Consider the following 20,844-nt stretch of genomic DNA (forward strand, 5'->3'; position numbering starts at 1 on the left):
ATATAAATACAAAAAAATGTGTTGTGACTATTTCACGAACTGTTAATAATTTATTAAGGTCTAAAAAGATTCGGATTTTGTTTTATTGCGATGTTTACCTGTTTAAATCAATGAATTATATTACCTTACATAAATGTCAAGTTGTAATATCAGTTATTGTTTAACACACTCATCAGAAAAATGACACCATTATACAAGCTAGCGTCAGCTAAGCTGGCGCGTGACCGATAGATAGAAATTCTGTACTAGCCTAGGTTAAAAATATTGTCTGCCGTCATGCGGGTTGCGTCTACTGCCCTCACTGCTCTCTTGAAGGCGCTTCAGTAGACGGCATACAAAATGCTAGATGTGTTGTATGGTTGTATGCACTGCATCCATTAACAATTAATAAACTAAACTTTCTAAACACTTTTTATGAACAGTTGTTAATGTAACTAGGGAGCATGGGTGCTTAGGTTGCGCTTTTAAATCATACATTAAAAAACTATTCAAATAAATGTTCTTACAAGAAATAACTTAATAGAACTAAACTGCCACAAACCCCATGGGTCCATCAGGAGTTGGTCCATCATAACTCCTCAATCCCAGACATATCGCTGAATTCATCGGAGTCGCTCGTTCCCTCGTCGTCGCTGGTGCTGTCGTCTACATTAATGATAAAACTTTCCGTTATTTCATCGATGGCTGGCTCTTTGGCGGCGTATTCATTTTCCACATTTTTAACGTGCCTACACTTACATTCCCAATCCTGTTGCGATATCGAAGAAAACTTTTCTTCACAAAGCTTTTTCACGTCGCACAATTTGAAGGTCGTGTTGTGTGATGCAACATAGTTTTTTACATCTGCCCATATCATCTCGATTGGGTTCAAATCAGGATGATACGGGGGCAGACGCAGTACACTGTGGCCTTCCCTTTCCAAGATGTCATCCAGGACATATTTGACATATCGATGTTTGTGTTGAAGAATGAGTTTGTAAAGTTGAGGTTTTAGCATTGTTGGATCGTAGGAAATGTTGTGCTCGGAAAGCCACTTTGTCATTTCTTCTTTTTTACTATTGGAAGTCGGGGCCTTATCAATTTGCTTGTTGTGGTACTTCGCATTGTCAATAACCAATACAGAGTTAGGATTTAAGTTTGGTATCAGTTGATTTATGACCCATTGCATGTAATTTTTGTTGTTCATGTTGTCGTGGTAGTCGCCGGATTTTTGGCCTGCCTTCCACATGGCCAAAGCGTTTGGGACGAACCCCTGTTCCCCTCCACGATTTCCCTACTCTGACTATTTAAAACCTTACCACCAATCCCTACTTTCGATTTAAATTCTGCCATGACAAAAAAACTCACACACGTTTCGTTATGAAAACAGTCCACTTCACGATCCACTGTGACACTGCACAAGCAAAACTCACTACTGAGTAGACACAGTGCTTAGGAACGTGCAAGATTTGTCATAACAGCGCCCTCTCTATTAGTCATAGTTTGTTTAGGACGTCAACCCCGTGAGTCAGCCGAGATGTTCGCAGAGTTGCCCGGTCGGAACGCGGGACCTTACGTCTGACAGTCCGATGTTCTCAGAACGGTCTTAAGCTAGTTTCCACCCTCCCCCCGCCTATGGTGCCGCGCCAGGCCCACAGGCCACCATGAGCCAGCTTAGCTGACGCTAGCTGTAATTATTGTATAACTATTCAGTTGTCATTTTGTTATAAGGCTACACACTATTTTGTGATGTAATGACTTATTATTCCGTTTACATAACATAACACCCCATTAAAATTATATATTGTTTTAAATTCAATAAAATCCAGCTAAAATAGCTCCCCTAAAACTGAAGTATATAACAGAAGGTCAAACTATGAGTTACCAAAAGAGGAATTGTTTGTTAATCTTTAACTTTTCCCACACTTTAGTAGACTTCATTATGCTATATTATCGAAAACTTTTGATAAAGTTAAATTATAAATTGAGTGCTATTTAACACAATGCAACGTAAATACCTTGACTAAACCATACTATTGAAGTCAAAATTAAACTATAGTTCATAGTTTGCCTCCTAAAATAACAACCATTGTAAAAATATTTAAACATGCTACAAAACGTGATCGTTTGGCTAGAGCCATTTCTGCTACAACCCGTTAAATAAAGTAAATTAAATATTTGTCCTACAGTCACCCGACAAAGTTGGCTTCCTTGCACTGATTATAGTACAGAAAGTTTGCTAATTGCTGCATTTACTTACTTTGTCCCACCGTTGAATACTTTGTAGCACGGTTATACTTTGGCGCACACCAGTATTTCTATCCAAATAATACAAAACAGCGTGGTTTTATTATGCACGTAATCCGTGCACGCTTGGGAATAGGTTGGCAACACTTAAATATACTACTACTATGATCAGCTGATTGACTATTGATTATACAATTTAACCTGTCATTTCATGTTTTATATTCATTTTCGTTCAACGCTTGGTTTGAATAAAGTGTATTATTTGAAAGAATAATAATAAGTGGACCTAACATGTTTGAGAATAATGATCTCAGTGATTGTGAATATATGTGTACACCAGAAGAAATAAGTAGCAGAAACTGCAAAACATGTTTCATTAAACCTGTTTCCTGAAAAATCTAGAAAGAAGTATGAACGAGCATGAACGGGTTTCTTCTTGGTGCGTAAGTACAAAATGCCTGACTGAAATGTTTAACAATGTTTAAAACTATGTGTGACTCCATGAAATAAACTTAGTGGTTTAAATGCTTAACAAACATTTTCTTGACAAGAGCTAAGTGGCTAAAAATCTTAAAATATACCAATTTAGAAAATCCTCACAAATCCATTCATTTCTCGTACTAAACACTATAAGATTGGCACAATGTCCAATTATCATGAGTTGCCCAATGAATTAAACTCCATGGTATAGCATAGATCTTCAAAAATATTTTCCCCAATATGGATTTAACTACATCTACTGTCCTACTTAGTCTTTTAAAATCCGACCAAAATTCATTGACCGTAACTATTATATTGAATACGAGGTCAAACTATGTGTTACCCTATGAAATGGACTGTGGTATAAATCTTTAACAATATTTTCCCCGTTACTGCTCGCCGCTAGAGCTAGGGCTACAAATCTCTCAATCGACCCAACAAGTGAAACATGATTTCCTCTTGAATTATTTACCGCTACCGAGTATGGCGACATGCGATCCGGCTTTATAAATACCTTAAACAAGTTGCAATAAATAAGAGAATACGGGGGCCGAGGCCGCCCCCATAAATAAGCTATGGGTAATGGTGGCGATAGATCGCTCTACGCTTGTTTTATGGGGAATCTATAGGGTGTAGAGGATGCATGCGTGTCGAGCTATAGAATCATCTAAAGAGGTTAATGGTACACTAAGCCACGTTAGATTGTGTGAAATGAATAGAAAATATAGGCATTTATTTACGAAATTAGATTGTAAAAATTATTTTTTTGCAGAAAATATATAAGAATACAAGGCTAGAAGAACTGTCTTGAAATTGAAGGAATTCATCAACTCTTAGTGTCTAATGTATATTAAGTCATTTTTTATTAGTTTTTAAAAAGTTACGAAAACAAAGGTGGAAATCACCGGTGACTTCAATACATCAATTTTAATACATGTTAATTAAATGCTATAAAACTAAAATTTCCTACAATCACCTAACAAAGTGGGCTTCCTTGCACTGATTATAGAAATTTGCTAATTGCTACATTTACGTACTTTTGCCGCACTCCAGTATTCCAACCAAACAACACAAAACAGCGTGTTTTTATTAGACACGTACTGTATACTTGTACGCTTGAAAATAAGTTGGCAACACAATGATACTACGAGTACGATCAGCTTTTGCCGTGTTTCCCATTTCGATAACGCTTGGATTTATCCTAACCAAAAACGTGTTGTTTAGTGTTTGGAAGACTAATTATTTCTATGCTTTATACTCGTAATAACTGTAACTGTATGAATATAATGTGTAACACGATTGCAAAGTGCCACTTAGCACACTAGTTACACAAATAACTAGGCCTATTTAGGATCAAAAGTTATGCAGTATATACAACAAGCTAAGACATCATTTTAGAGACATGGTATAATGTAATTGTTTTGTTTTATTTTAGTATTTAATTTATTTCCATCCATAAACACCTAAAATATTTGAATTACAGTAATGGATATATCTTCACCGTCATGAGAAACAAAATTAAAAAAATTCTAAGATCGTTTTGAGTTCATAAGAGGATTATTACAGTGTATCTGATTAATTTTATTATAATTGTAAAATATGTATTGTCAACAAAAGATTGGTCTTTTTTATTCGATTTCCTAGTATTTTAATGTACATATACTGAAATTTTACGATATATTATGTGACGTTTTCTAAATCCTTATTTGCCATCGTATGAATAACATTTGATTTTGATGACTTGTAATCTTGAAAATTTTTATAACTCAAGCTTTCCTATCAATAACTTATGAATTGTTCATATATCGTTTTCCCCCTCGATTTCAACCCGGTATTGTCTGGCGTACTTAAAAATACTCCAAAAACACTCGTAACTATTAACTCACGACCCAACAATGTACATTTACCAATCGTCGACGTTGACACTCAGTCACAACGCATTGTCACCTTAGGTCCTTTCAACGTGATCAGATGAATTCAGATCAATCTGTTCAACAAATGTTTACCAATAGAGGCCGCGGCGCAGACAAAACAAGGGGTGAAAGCCCCAACTACCCTATAGAAAAGCCCCGCATACACCCGCAACCGGAGCCCTTAGCCCTACAGATATCAGTTTATTGGGCCCTACTATTGATTAGGCGTCTCATGAAAGGGCTCGCCGACAAAGGGCTAACCCGTAGATCAACAATTACTGTAATTCTTGGTTGGTGCGGAAAAGTGTAGGGTTTCGAACGAGCCTATTTCCTCCTTGTGTGTTCGATGTGACCCGTGAATTTCGCCAGTGAATAGTCTTCTAAACGGTATTAATTTCTCCTTTCCCGTAAATTTCTTTCTAAGGTTGGTGGGAAAGGAGCATCGATGGAACGGAGTTGGTGCGTAAAGAAACGATTTGGGATCACAAAAAGTTATTATATGACTTGCAGAAATCAATAAGTACGAAATATGGCTACAATAATAGTTCATAGACCTTCCGCAAATATTTGTCTCAAGTAAAATAGTGAATAGTGAGGGAAGTAGTTATAGCTACGGCTTCCCTATAGGTGGCACGGTAAGACCTAGACCCAGGACTAATTTCCCTTTTATTTTGGTGTCCCCAGAGGCCAAAAACACTATTCGTTTAATTGTATTATATGTGTGTTTGTCTGTGTTTGCTATAACTTGAGTAATTTTGGTCCGATTTTGATGAAGGTTTTCTTGCAGGATAATCTTGAATGAGTTCCCTAGTAGCACAAATATGTATTTTATAAATATTTTATATATTTAAAGTTGTATTTGATAGAACCTCGAATAAAATATATATATAATATATCTTTAATAATAGTTTGATATATTCAAATATATATTTAAAATATTACCAAAAAGCAATGCAAAATATAAATTAAATATAAGTTTTGAATATTTAAAATAGATTCATAATATATATTGATAAAACAAGTTTAGAATCTATAATATACATATTTTATATGTATATCTTTCCTATTAAATATTTAAAAAATTATGTGTTGAGAATATTTTAAATATATATATAAAATATTTTTGAAACTATATTATATATTTAAATTATTTATAAATATATTTTGAAACACGTCAGATATTTTTATGAATAAAATAATATTATATTTGTACAATATATAGCCTATAATCTTTTATAATTAGCAAATAAATAATTAGCATCTTTTTGTTTTTTATAGTGTCTATCAATTTATACATGCATTTTTTGTATGCTATTGTGTACTCTGAATGGTGTCACTCTATCATACACGTAAAGAAAAAAATAGCATATAGTTAAGAGGCAGTATACATGTTCGACAGCTACATTTGGGTCAAACGAAAAAAAGTGTTGATGGGTTTAATTTTTTTAATTGCAATATGTGACAATGAATGTGATCATAGAAATCTCGAATGATTGGCTAGAAAAGGGTGCTAGTGACTGGCGACCTTTTAAGAAACTAATTACGGTTGTATATGATGTTCCAAAAATAATTATTAGATTTGTATATGCCATAAATTACATAATATTTGTCATAGTATTTAAATTAATTTTTGTAATTTACTGTATTTGTATTCGTGGAGACTACTCACTATTCACTACATCACTATTCAACTCAACTACTTGATGCCAAAACAGATTAACAGAATCATATTATACTGTAGTATCAAAAATATTTCAAGTATTGCAACCATTGCAACTGAGGGCCACTCTTTCACCATTTGAAAACTAATGCTAACAACAGTCACAAGTAGCTCAGAGGTAAGGTAGGAGGCTCATAAGTAGAAGGACCCAGGTTCGAGACCCACCCGGGCTGAAACAATTTTATCTAGTAATTTTTTCAAAATTTGTTTTTATGAACTACTAGCTGTACCCGCGGGCTTCGCCCCGTTTAACTTCATAAGTATTCGCATGGCTCATTCACGTCCTGGTTGAAGTTCGTTCGCTACGCTCACTCACCTTTAGGTTGGAGCTCGTTCGCTGCGCTCACTTGCCTTCAGATTAGCTCGTTCGCTACGCTAACTCGCCTCAAGGTTGAAGTTCGTTCGCTACGCTCACTCACCTTTTTGTTGGAAATTAGCTGTTGTCATAAATAAAAAAAAAAAATTAATAGTGCTGCACCCTGTTGGTAATCCTTGTAACTTTTATGCTGTTGAACATCATAGAACAGAACCAACTTGTTTAATTGAGACAGCTGTTAAGATTCATTAATTCCTTTTAAATATGAAAAATTATAAGATTAACATGGGGAACTACAGAGCCACTGGGGCGGAGCCCGAAAGGGTTTTTGAGATAAGAATATGCTTTAATGTTAATCGGGAATGTGAGCTATCATCATGCCAAATTTCAGCCCAATCCGTCCAGTAGTTTATGCGTGATTGAGCAACAAACACACACACAAACATACACACAAACATACACACAAACTCACAAACTTTCAGATTTATAATATTAGTAAGATAAGATTTAATCAATTTACTCAACTGATAATTGTGTTTTTCATACTAAATCTTTATTATTTTGTGTTTTTATGTTTATGCCCCATGGGATGTTTGGAAGAGATATTAAATACATTTTTTATTTAAATATTATTCACTAAAATATATTATTGGAACATATTTTTTAAATATTTAATATATTCAAAAACATATTTTTTATATATTTAATATATTTTAAATATTATATAAAATTGACATTAATACACACTTGTGATATATAAAATATATTTTAAATATATTTATTCATATGTATTTAATATATATTTGTGCTACTAGGGTTCGCGAACCACCAAGACCTGGATATGGGAACGGGGTATTATTGGGGTTTTAGATGTTTGAAAAACTGTCTTTTCTTCAAATTTTCTCTTATAATATAGAAATGTCCCATTTTAGTGAATTTATTACAGCCATCGTGTAGAGCTTAAAAAAACTTAATGTTGCACAACAGGTAACTGAGAACATCCCAAATACTAATCTCCACAGATACTGTTGATACAAAACTCCACTTTCTTCCAAGCCTAGTAGGCTAATGTACAGTAGAGTAAAACTGTTTGAAGGTGGACATCAACTTGATCTCCATATTTCTTTTTAATTGATAGAACGAATTCATATTAAAATACATTCTTCGAGAATACCTATTGATTAATTATTTTTGTGAATTGCCGTAATGGTTTTGGATAGAAAACGTTATCGTAAACATGATTTAATGTATTAAGGAATTATTGTTGATCGCCGGTTATTTTTCTAGAGAGAGACCTAATTTTAATTTATTCTTCCAATAGCTCTATAACATACAAACATGGTACTATGAACATACAAACTTAACAGGCTGGTGGGGCTTAAGGTAAATTACAAAACTGAATATGCCTAAATGTTAATCGAGACAAAGATGAATCCAACGAATCAAAAATCATTAAAATCGGTCCAGTCGTTCTTGAGCTATAAGTGGTGTAACTAACACGACTTTGTTTTATGTATATAGAAGAAGATAATTGTACATTGTACATTGAGTTGCGTCAAGATTCTTAACCAAGTGAATTAAGTTGTTATAGGATCAAATTACTTTTAAAATTCCAATATTTATACAATAGAAAAAAGCTAATTGTGGAAACCCCTCTTTAATGGAGAAAGGAGCGATTTCTAAAAGACAATTTTAAATTTATTTTTAAATTTTGTGCTGCTAATGGTTTTTAAATTATTGGGAAGAAAACGTTCCGGCGGTGGGCTTTTTATTGGAAAAGAAAATATGGTTGCGACTATTTATCTTTCTTTTTTTCAATTGTTGGTCTCAAAAGTTACAAAACCATAACAAACTAATATTTATATAACTCTGAACTTTGCCCAACTAATCTTTGTACCACTATTATTACATTTTGCATAACTATTTTTTCGTTGGGTGGTCAATCCAAATACCCGTGTACCCCTTGTTATTCCAAGGGTGGTCCAAGACTTGCGGAAGCTCCAAATTCGAGTCATTATAATAGGTATTGTCCGAGTGATTAGGCCACCCACTCGGGCCAGGGGTTGTATGACAATTGACATCAGTTGGCCCTCGTTGTAGTGGATTCCTCTGCCCACGTGACCAGAGTTGACCAACAATCAGCTGTGACCCGCGCCCACCTGTCAGCTGACGGACCATTGCCATTCATCGAGACAAATACTTACTTCAGTTCAATTACGTGACGCAATTGTCGGTAGTCGTTGAGAGTAGTTTGCAACAGTAATGAACTAGTACTGACAAAAAATAATGGATATTTTACACATTACGTTTACAGTTTCGGTGGGGGTAATATTGTATTTCATCTAACTAACTGTAATGCTTGATGTTGACATGTTGAGGTAACTTATTTCCAAAGCAAAACGTCAACTTCGTAAATCAAGGGAAATTAATATGAAAAAAGAGTTCTGCTACAAATTGAAATTACCATCCTAGTTTCAACAAAAAATTATAACTGAAGAAACTTTTATGAGCAGCAAAATCAGCATTCAATATAAAAAAACGTATCTTTTTACAACACTAACTTTATACTTGAATACTTTCTTATGAAACGCATAACCTACACTACAGAAGTATTAAAACAACCGACTAACCGCACACCAATAGTTTTTAACAGAATGTATGAAATGAATTTGAGGGAAAGTATAGAAGAGTGGTTAACCTGACCCCTTATTATGAATTTGGTTATAGCCTATACGGACATATATTCTTAGCTAGCAATATAAACAATTGATTCAAAACATCTAAATTAAATTAAATTGACGGAATCAATGTGTTTTCAATGATAGAAACAGAAAATGAAAGACCAGTCAGTTTATCCATATGACTCATCGATGTAACAATATAGCTAATTCCACTTATGATAATCCACCGATGCAGCAGTTAGCTGAAGCCTGAGGCCCAATAAGCCTCTTTGGAAGCCTCAGTACAAGTGTCGGACATGTCATCAGGACGATACGTGGCAACTGTCAGCTCTGAACATGTAAGGCTGCTCCCCCCGAGCAACACACCTGCCTACACCTATAAATTTGGACATACGATGTATCGACTGAGCCAATCATCCTCGTGGTGTGTTGGAATGGACGGGCATGAATTGCGCCAACTGACCTGAGTAGGTAGTCGGGTATGCCTGAATTGCGCCAACTACTCCAGGGAGCCACCCGTTACGTTCGTTGACTGCACCAAGTGGTGGATCTCCTTGACTGTATGTTTGAGTAGGTTAGGTTAGGATGACATGTAAACTAGGGCATTCCTTCTACCGGCAACTCGCACCTACCTGGCTTAGGCTTGGCGCAACTAAGGACATTTTTGGGACCCTTTGATGGCTTTGCGCAGTTCAGATACTCTTTGGCACAATAATTAATGCACGACCGTTGGAATCGAATGGTTTATTTGTTTTCGTTTGTGGAAGCATTTCTGTTTGATGACTGAGTAAATAGGTTGTTTAGGAGTACCTCAGGGTTCTATCTTGGGACCAACGATATTTTTTGATTTTGGTCTGTTTCATCATAAATACCGAGGGGTGGGGGCTATATACCATTTTGTACTTTTAAACCAGGCTTTTTCCCTGGGCATCATTAACACAGCACTTACGTACATATTGGTATGACAGATCTCATTGAACGTGTTTATTGATCCTCGAATTTCATTGGAATTGATTGAGTTAGCTGTCGTTTTTGTTTGATAAAAGTACACATTTCCCACATAGAGTATCTTCTTTATCTTAGGACGGTGTTGTGGGGAAACTGATGTTTGGGGGTAGTTTTGACTGGCTGGGTAGCTGAGTGGTTATAGTACCCACCTAACGATCAAAAGTTTGCCGGAACGATCCTGAGAAAATTCAATAGCTGTATGGCTCAAAACTGGACCAAGCTGTTCCTGATCACCATTGGGCTTTAAATTAAGAAAATTGAAGAAGCCCTAACTTTCTCGCTTTGTTATGCCGAGTGAGTGGGCGCGAGAGAGGGAGAGAGAGAGAGGGAACTAGACGCGTGCGGCGTGACCAGATGATATCGCAGCTGCCCTCTAGTGGCAGAATTGATAATTAACAGCTCTCTAATTAAATATCAGCTGTTGTGGTACAACACTTAAACCTCTCCCTCGTCATCCGACCATCGTACTTACATTAGCGTTTAATTGAATTATGCTGTCATGACACGATGTACACTGAACTGATCTTGGGCTGGACATTAGCTATCGCGATAACAACAACCAACAGAATACAAACATGACACTTATAGATAATAATTTAATTATTTAAGTTTAAAGCCTCACGTTAATTACTCATGTTGAAATTGTAAAAACAACACTCTACCATCGTAAGAAACCTTTTAAATAAATGTAACAGACTAAAAATATAACTAGAAGGTAGAAGAAAGACGAGGAGAATAAGATTGAGAATATGATAAAGAATAAGGAAAAAACAATGAGAAGAAAAAATATAATGCAACTGACCTCAAGTAGTTTCCTGCAAGTATTTTCCTCCTTTTTGGGAAAGGTTGGGAGATATTTAAATAATAAAAAAATGTAAAACGTACAATTTGAACGTCTACAAACGTCAACGTAAAAGAAAAAGTAAAAAATTCGCCAACCAAGAAAAGAAAACGCCAATAGCGGAAAAATCATTCATACATCTAGAGAAGATTGTATTGCAACTATATACAGATCCGAGTATCCCCATCACAAAAAGGATCCCAAATACAACCAACAGCACATCCACCCCACAGTTCCGGGAATTTGGAAACTGCGGCTAATAGAGACTCATTGTCATTATTCACAACCCCTCGACGGGATTTCTAATGAAGATGGGGCTGGTCGGCTGGTGTGAGAACATTTGGGGCATACGGGACCCCCGCCCTCATCTTTCAATTTAGCTTTTGAATTAGATTATCCGCCACCCTCATACCAGTATATAGACTGTGGTGTTTAAAAACACTATATGCTTAACAATTAACCTCCCTCTGCTAAACGAGCTATTAAAATATTGACAGCGAATGGATAAGAGGCTTTTGTGTAACCCTTGTAGGACTGACTTGGTTTCAGTGTACAGTTTACAGTTTTCGATTTTGTTACATTATCAAATAATAAGTAAATTAGTTCAGTTGAAATCAATCGCATACTTTAATGTAAACAGAAAAACTAGTACAAACAAAATAAATGCAAAATAACAGGGGGTCATTAATTCACATACACATATGGTTAAGTTATTACATCAATTAAACACAAAATTTCTCCCTTCTGAAGTGTTTTGGTAACGTTATTTCGCATTTGAGTAGTTGGTCAACATGACGCCTCCAGGCAGTTCCATCGTCCATTTGTACTTTATACAGAAAGTTGCTTTCCCTTTCCAATATTCTTCTAAAACACCACTTGTCTTTTGGATAATTTCTTGCTTGTACTCTGTCTCCCTACTTAAAATATCGTGTTGCTTGCTTCACATGTTCAGTTTCTTGTTTACGTGTTTCATGTAAAAGAGCTATATTGTGTGTTCAAATCTTCCTGCCAAACATCAAGGAATATGCATCACAGCCAGATGAATTTGAGGTTTGACGTAACTGCATAAGCATTCTGAAGAGTTTGACGTCTAATCTCCATCCTTCGTCTTCCATTTCTCTTAAGGACTTCTTCACAGTCTGAAGGATGGTAACGAGCAGTTGTTTTGTGTACCACCCCGTTTTCTGATATGAACTGTTTAAAAGACACTAGACGTAAATTGTCTTCCATTGTCAGAAACCAAAATCATGGGAAGACTAAATGTAGCAAATAATTCTCTAAGTTATCTTGTGCAAAATTCTGGAAAAGTATTCTTAGTAGTTATTACCTCAGTCCACTTAGTAAAGGCTTCCACAATAATAAAACACCACTGTCCTTGTATTGGACCAGCAAAGTCTATATGTAACCTTTCCCATGGTCCCTTCGGAGCTAGCCATGGATGATTTTGTTCCTTTTGGTTCATTTTGTTTCAAACGGCATTGTTTGCACGATTTTGCCAATTGCTCTATATCTCGGTCAATATTCATCCATGCACAATAGCTTCTGGCTACGGATTTCATTTTCTCCATGCCTAAATGCCCAATATGAAGTTCATCAAGAACCTTCCGACGAAGGGATTGTGGTATTAGAACTCGACATCCTTTGAATATACATCCGTCTTGAAGTGTTAATTCATTGTCATGGTACCACAATAGCTTCCACTGAATTGCCTTCAAAGTGCATGTATTATTGGTTGAAGGTCTTTGTCGTGGGCTGTTGACTTAGAAATTGCGGAACTACTAATTTGAAAAGAATCGAGCTGACTAAGTTGAAAAAGGTCACAGTTGTCCCTGCCTTTAGTCACAGAAAACATACTACTATTTAGTTGAAGCATGCTCAGTTGTGAACCGAGATGAAAAATCTACGTTAGCATGATCCGATGTTCTTCTATATGCAATTTTGTAGTCGAATCCAGATAAAAAGTTTGCATAATTGAATAATCTAGTAGCAGATATTGATGGTAGTGTTTTTATGGGGCTGAATATGGATACAAGCATTGACTATACACCTCTACCTCTAGTAGATAGTCAATGATACAAGTGGCTTGTGGTCAGTAATCAGAGTAAATTTCCGTCCATAACAGTACGGGAAAAACTTCTTTAGCCCCCAGTAGATGCCAGTGCCTTCATTGTCAATTTGGCTGTAGTGCTGTTCACATTTTGTCAAACTGCGTGAGGCAAAACTTATCTGTCTCACACTTCCATCGCTGTAACGATGTGAAAGAATAGCACCAAGACCCATCCACCGGAGAGGTATCCGTTGCTAGAACCAGAGGAAAATCAGGATTATAATGTAGAAGGACACGATCACTTGCTAGTTCTAATTTGACCCCTTGAATACTATTATCGCATTTTGAGGTACAATTGTAGCGTACTTCTTTCTTAAGTAGTTGGTTGAGTGGGTGTAGGATTGTTGCTAAATCTTTTATGAATTTGTTGTAGTTGTTTATTAATCCAAGAAATTTGTGAAGTTCTGTTACGTTTTCTGGTCTTTTGCTGTTTAAGATGGAAGAGACCTTTTCCTTTGTTTTATGAATACCTTGAGCATCAATTATATGTCACAGATATTGAAGACTAGTTTGAAAAATCTTACACTTTTCTTACTCACTTCTTTCATACACCTCAATTCGTTTACCTGATACATGTGTGAATACATTTACGACTTTTATCCACTACATCAAAGGATCCCATCGTTGGGCAACGAGAAACAGATATTCCCACAAAAACAAATTTGTTTTCGTATAAAGCCCCTCAAATTGATGTTTATGAAAAAATCCAAGAACCAGCCAAGCAGCGGCGTGGTCAAAGCAGGTTCCTCATATTGAATTAATTTCCTCTACAGCGTCCAGTGAGTGACAGCTTGGACCATAAACCCCCCAGTTTATGATAAACCGCTTGTCAACACAGGTAGAAGTTGAGCAAGTTTATCGTCTGTTATCACTTATTTGGGCTTGCCGCTAGAATCCGCCACTGTTTCAGCGCGGGTAACAAGATAGTAAAATGTGGAATCGGACGCCAGTAGCTTCAGAGGACATCTTCATAACTCGTCGACTTTCCTCGTCTTAAACCCCTTCGAAGTGGATAGTTGCAAGAGCGAGATACTTTTCGAGACACATTCTACATTCCGGTGGGTCACAGGGATGTCCTCGTGGCATTTTATGTTGAGAGAGTGATGAAGTTGGCAAACGAAGGAACAGAATAAGTAAAATCCTTTAGATGGTCAAGACAAAAATGAGAAGGTATGTGAAGATAAGTGATGAAGCTGAAAAATTAAGATGAGACACAGTTGAAAGAGCAGTTGATCAATTTAAAAACAATTTTCTGAAAGATGCAACTTGAGATGCATGAAAGAGATGAAAAATGAAAGCAACAACAAGGATTATGTCAACATCCTACATTGTGTCCCACACCTTTTGGTTGTAGCCTTATATTTTGAAGAGATTATTTTGTGCTTATGTAGAAACAGTTTTGTCTTATATCAAATCTCGAAGACTTATAATTTCGATTCTTCAACATTATTTCAACATAGGCTCACCGGAAAGATTTATTCCTTACCTTTTCCTATCACATTTATTCAGGTTAGCTGGAACAGGCTTATGATTAGATTTTTTATGTGTAAACAGTGCTACATTTATTGTAGGATACTTCTTGAACAATTAATTGTTTGAGTAGAGTAGCAGAGTAGTTATAAAGCTAGTCTTTAAATTGCTGGTTCTATCATTTGCGAGATAATTTCTATAGCTGTATATCATAAATGCATCGTTGGTTTACCAAATCAATGATTACACCCAACTAAAGCTTCAATATTTAGATGATAAACATATCAGAATTTGCATTTCTTTTACAAAAGAAGTAATAAAGGTCAGTGACGTTGAACACACACAAAATAACAAATGTAATCAAATACTCCCAGAAAGTCTTTCGACAATTATGCACTTAGATCAATGAAACTCATGCCTAGACGTAGGCCTGCCTAGCGATTAAATAATGTGATCGCGGCCGAGCATTAATTGCGCCAACTGACTGAGTCAAGTAGACGGATATTCCTGAATTGCGCCAACTACTCCAGGGAGCCACCCGATACGTTCCTACCAAGCCAAGTGGGGGACCCTCTTTGACTGTATAATTGAGTTAGATTAGGTTAGGTTATGTAAGGTTTGGATGATACCATTGACTATTGGAATAGCCAAAGATGAAACGTAAACAAGGACATTCCTTCTGTCGTCAACTCACCCCTACCTGGCTTGGGCTTGGCGCAATTGCGTAATTAATGCACGACCTTCAGGAAGAGTGATACACTCTAATCAATTTTCTTAAAGCTAGTCCGTTACGATTCCCCTATACCAAGATAATACTCAATAGACTTTCGAGATATTCTAGGAAACTGAAATCAATTAGGGGTCATTAAATGCATAATTTAACAGACGATCAGATGGCTGACATTACCGTGACCTCATGTAAGTTTCAACATCAGCCGCTAGGTCGCAGCACCCTCAACTGCTTTAGTATGCAGAACTACCGTGAGATTCGCCACCTGCAGTATGTTTGTAAACCTCTACTCTGTCATTACACATTGTTTGCCCTCTGATCTCGCTCATTATTCAACAACTAGACGACCAATTGATCTGTTTAAATGTTTCATTGTTTCAACACGCGATAGTAGCATTTTATGTTGATACAACTCTTTGATCTTAGTACCTGTTTAAAAACGATTTAGGGTGTTTTATCTACTTATGGAAGAGGTAATTTTAGAGGTCGTGCATTAATTGCGTCAAAGAGTTCCTGAATAGCGATAAGTCCTCAAAGGGTCCAAAAAATCTTCCTTAATAGTTCCGCAGAGCCCAAGCCATCAGCTAGGGTTGAGTTGCCGGCAGAAGGAATGGCCTTGTTTACGTTTCATCCTAATCTATCCTAACCTAACCTAAACTATACTAACCTAACCTAGCCTAACCTAACTTAACCTAACCTATTTAATTATACAGTCAATTATACAGAAGGCTGGCTGTCACTTAAAGGACGTATCGGGTGGCTCCCTGGAGTAGTTAGCGCAATTCAGGAACACCCGACTACCTGACTCAGGTCAGTTGGTGCAATTCATGCCTGTTCCTTCTAGACATTCAGATAGATAAGAATGAATGGAGGAATACAATAATGTAATGCAATTTTTGTGGTGTTGACATAGTTAGAGTGAAATACACACTAGCCGCAATAGCAGTATTTAGGATCATTGTATTTTCAATACACCTGGTCCTGTTATTTCCAATAACCTTAAAGTCGTGAATTCTCAGCCATTTTCGATACAGTATTGATAATTCCACAACAAATAATACAATTCGTGTTTCATAGCTCCTAATAGCTGTTATTTAGCTTCAGTTCCTACTCGTCGCTATGATCCAAAAGTAATGAGTTAATAAATCAAATATTTAATGACAGAATTTTGACTAAAGCTTTTTCCTCTATTTGATTTTTTACTAGGTTTCACAACGACAAAAACACTAGAAAATAATTAATACTGTATTTCCAGCATTTCCTGAGATTCTGATCTTTACTACACGACATGTTAATTCACAACAGGAAAACTTTAAATATTTCTAATCCCGATAGTATTTCCAAATCAGTTTACCCCAAAACTACCACGGTAGCATATAATTTGTATATAAGGTAATATGTTGCTTGAGAGGTATGTGTATCAGACTTTTCAGTTACTGCTTCAACCCCCGGAATATCCGCGCAGGACGTGATTGAGCCATGCGAACGAGCTCATCTTCAAAATGAACGAACATTTGACATAAAACCACATTAGGACAGGACGACATCTGTCGGGCCAGCTAGTTCTCCATAAGAATAAAATGGGAATTTCAAATTTAATATTTTTAGGAATTTTCTCCGTAACCATTAGACGCATAATAAAGCATCAATATACTAAATTATTTGTTTTTAAGCTATACAAAATGGTTTAAAAAATTGACAAATTTTGTTTTTGGTTAAAAAATGGGAAAAACCAATTTTTACCCAATAAAATCCCCCATAACCCCCGTTCCTATAATACGTTAATGCTGGTTCGTGAACTCGTCCGAATAAATGTTGGTTTACACGTTTATACCAAATTTCATCAAAATTGGATCTATTTGCTTGAGTTATCGTACTAACGAACACTTATATTTCAACGGATGGTATTTTTGGCCTCCAGGGACCTCAAAACGAAAAAGCAATTCGGTCCCGGGTCCAGCTCTTACCATGAGTACCACGGTAATAACTTATTCCTATATGGGAAATTCGGCTGAAATACAGTTACAACTCCTACAAATCCAGTCCAAAATTGAACCTCCAAACATTCGAATTACACAAATAACCGCAGGGGTAGCTAAGCCTTCTCCCCCCTAACATATGGCGAGCACCACACATGTCCATAATCCCCCTGATCGCCCAATAGACCGCTGTAACCCGACACATCCTATTATACTGCTGTATTGTTTCTTTGTATCCAGGCCCGGGTCCGGTTTCGAGTTATGTTTGTATCCAGTTTATGGTTTGATTGCGGTTTTCGCTTCAGATGCGATCGCAGTTGATAAAACATCGGATTGATTTCTCGATCCTCAGTTCTTTATGTGCTATCGCGGATCATCTTGTAACTTTATACGGGATAAAAGTGTAGATTGTGAATCTTTTGGTCATAACGTGACAGGGAGGGGGTTTAGTGGTTGGAGCAGTAAATGTAATGGCGTATTTCATTTTGTTTTGTGTTTTGTTTTATCTAGTAAACTTGCCAATCGTAACAAGAAACGAGGACGCAAGGTTAAAATTGTGTTGCTATGCATAATCCGATTATGTTACAAAAAAAACTATCCTATCCAACACCTATTATCATCCTATCACCTATTATTGTCGTATTGTCGTATTATTATCCATCGTTAATTTTGTATTATTCAACTGAATAATTGTACTATTCAATTGTACCATTGAATTTTATATTATTCAATCGCTGTTAAGAAGTTTCTTTTTTTATAAAAAAAAAACTGAATAAATCGAGGATTCCGAATACACAACATATTGTTATTTGTGTTTATTTATTCGATGATAAACAGTCTTTAAATTTTGTCCTAAAGAAATGTCAATTATGAGATCAACATGAGCTGAGATAAAACTATGATAACTAGGGAGAATTTGGTATTGATTTTTACCAATCTATTTTCATAACAAATTATTAGTTTAATATTGATTTTTATCTTAGCCTAAAAAAACTAAATATCGTTTGGCTAGGAAATGCTCTGTAATTGTATGATTAACCTTAAGCTGTTTTTATTTTAAAGGCAGGATGTAGGCTAATATTCTAGTAAGGTATGATCTCATTTACGTCGCATTTTTTTATATTTCTTACTATCATTGGAAAATAAATAAAATAGTATCTGTATTGGAAAAAACCACCTAGAAGACATGCACTAGGGTAGTACATATGACGTTGTACCATTGACTATTGGATACTGAAAGTTGTACCATAGCAATAATGCTGTAGAACCACCCTGTACCAACCAGTGCCAACTCCTATAAACACTACACATAACTTATTGTACTGTGTTTGCATATGCTTTCTGTGAGAACTGCTCCGTTCTACAATATGATTTGTTGTCTATAGTTTTAACACAAAACAATGTGTTGGCTTTGTCGTGCCATGAAAATCGGTGTGATATAAAAGTTCCATTAATGCGTCTTTCTGTGGGGAATGATAAAAAAATGTTGTATATGAGTACATTATTACAGTAGCACATTTGATTGGAAGCTGAATTCAACTATATTTAACTGTTTCAAACTTTATTAAGTGGGATTACATTTAACGCTATTATTGTTACTAAGAACATCAGTTCATTTTCTACTATTCATTACCAAACTTATTTCTTCACTTTATGCTAGTCTAAATTTTATTCTAAAATATAATACAGAATCATAGGCAAAAAAATAATTAAATATAGACAGACAGGAATGCTGTGGTTAGCATATTTTCTGGCGTCCACCGCGTCGAGTGCCATTAAGTTACAGCACAATGCTACGTAACTACACGGCACTCCAATCGGTGGACGCCATAAATTATATTAAGTAACACTTCTGGTGGTCTATATTTAATTCAGTCTTTATATGATCGTATCCAACGCTCCGTCCAAATCGTAATCGTAATCGTAATCGTATTTGTAGTCCATCCAATTAGGAAAATAGCAACTAATGTAAACATCTATGAATGCAGGATCAATGCAAAATACTGTTCAGATAAGTTACTAGCTGAGATAAGCTGACTATATAGTGTTGAAGTATAAGTACAGTACAATATATTCGGATGTTTACCTACTTCTCGCTCATATATTTATAGTCAATTCCATAATATAACAAAAATACACTTTTTCTTTGATTTAGTGTTGTGAAAAATAACCGAAATATATTTTAAGCACAAACCACCGACAATACACTACAAGATTTAATGTGTAAAAGGTAATTAACCAAAAGAATTTTTATTTCTCTCCCACATGTGTACCAGGTGGAGCTCATCTGTTCACCCGTAAATACTCCCACATCAATCCCGATGTTTACTCACGCACACACTGACTTATCTTCATTACAGCCAGACTTACGCCTAAACTTTCTCTGTTTAATACCGAGTGATAAAAATATGTTGTTACTTTTCAGACGTCATAATTCCTAATGTCAACAGCAGCACCAAAGCGCGGCGCGCCAGCTCATAAACTGGTCGCCAGTTCTGGTTTGGTATTAACAAGTTGTAAATCACCTACAGAAGATGATTTGACACCGAAGATTTCTCTGATTATGAGCGGGTTTGGGAAGTGGCAGCGGCGAGTGTCACAGACCCACTGAGATTCAAACGAGGTATTTAAACAAGAGGTAAACGTCTTTTGTTTGAAGTAAATATATTAAGGAACGCGGCAGCGTTCCGCCCCGCCAAGTCCCCCAGCGGTACACAGCTGCTGCAGTGTATATATACATGACGTGACAAAGTGGCTTTTTTACTCGTCTATAGCTCTGAAGAAACAAAAGCTATTAAAATAATTGTTCATCTACTGGATAGGGGCAATCATTCTCAACAAAATTAAAAAAAAGAATTTAAAAAACGGTTGTGTTTGAGCCAAGAAAAACTAGTTTGAAAATTCACAAATTTTCCGTGTTCTCCTTCTTCTCCTTAAATGTTGACGGACCTACAGCCCAAACCACTGGCTCAATTTTAATGTTTTTTATGTTGTTTGAAAGCCCTTAGCGTGTAGATGTGCCTTTTGAGGGTCTCAAGTCGGTGCGTTGACCCATAAACCCTTGGCAAGCCCTCAAAGTACGAGTTTGGCCCATTTAAATAACATGGGATTAAAATCAAAACAAAAGAAGGACCAGCTGCGATTAAATCTTAATTAATTAAATGTTAGAGAAATTCATAGGAACAGCTGAAAAATTATTTTAATACTTTTATAAAGTATTTTTTTCAGGTATACTGAATGATTTGAACTACTTACTATATAAAATTACTTAGAGCAGTGATATTCCCCGATACTTTCCATTGAAAAATGCAGTGTACCGATGGTACACTGGTACAGCAGCTCGTCATTTTTAACAGTTTAATACTACTTATCA

At 36.0% G+C, this 20,844-nt stretch overlaps 1 protein-coding gene across 1 annotated transcript; it reads right to left on the reverse strand.

Moving 5' to 3' along the window:
• Positions 1–568: 568 nt before the first annotated feature.
• LOC128985125 (uncharacterized) lies at positions 569–1,228 on the reverse strand. The gene has a single exon (XM_054404506.1). It carries the CDS (start codon positions 1,226–1,228, stop codon positions 569–571), a length of 660 nt encoding a protein of 219 aa, XP_054260481.1.
• Positions 1,229–20,844: the final 19,616 nt, after the last annotated feature.

The sequence above is a fragment of the Macrosteles quadrilineatus genome, unplaced genomic scaffold, assembly GCF_028750875.1.
Source record: "Macrosteles quadrilineatus isolate MER2022 unplaced genomic scaffold, UCM_ALF_1.0 Scaffold_2__2_contigs__length_208266976, whole genome shotgun sequence".
NCBI classification, from domain to species: Eukaryota; Metazoa; Arthropoda; class Insecta; order Hemiptera; family Cicadellidae; genus Macrosteles; species Macrosteles quadrilineatus.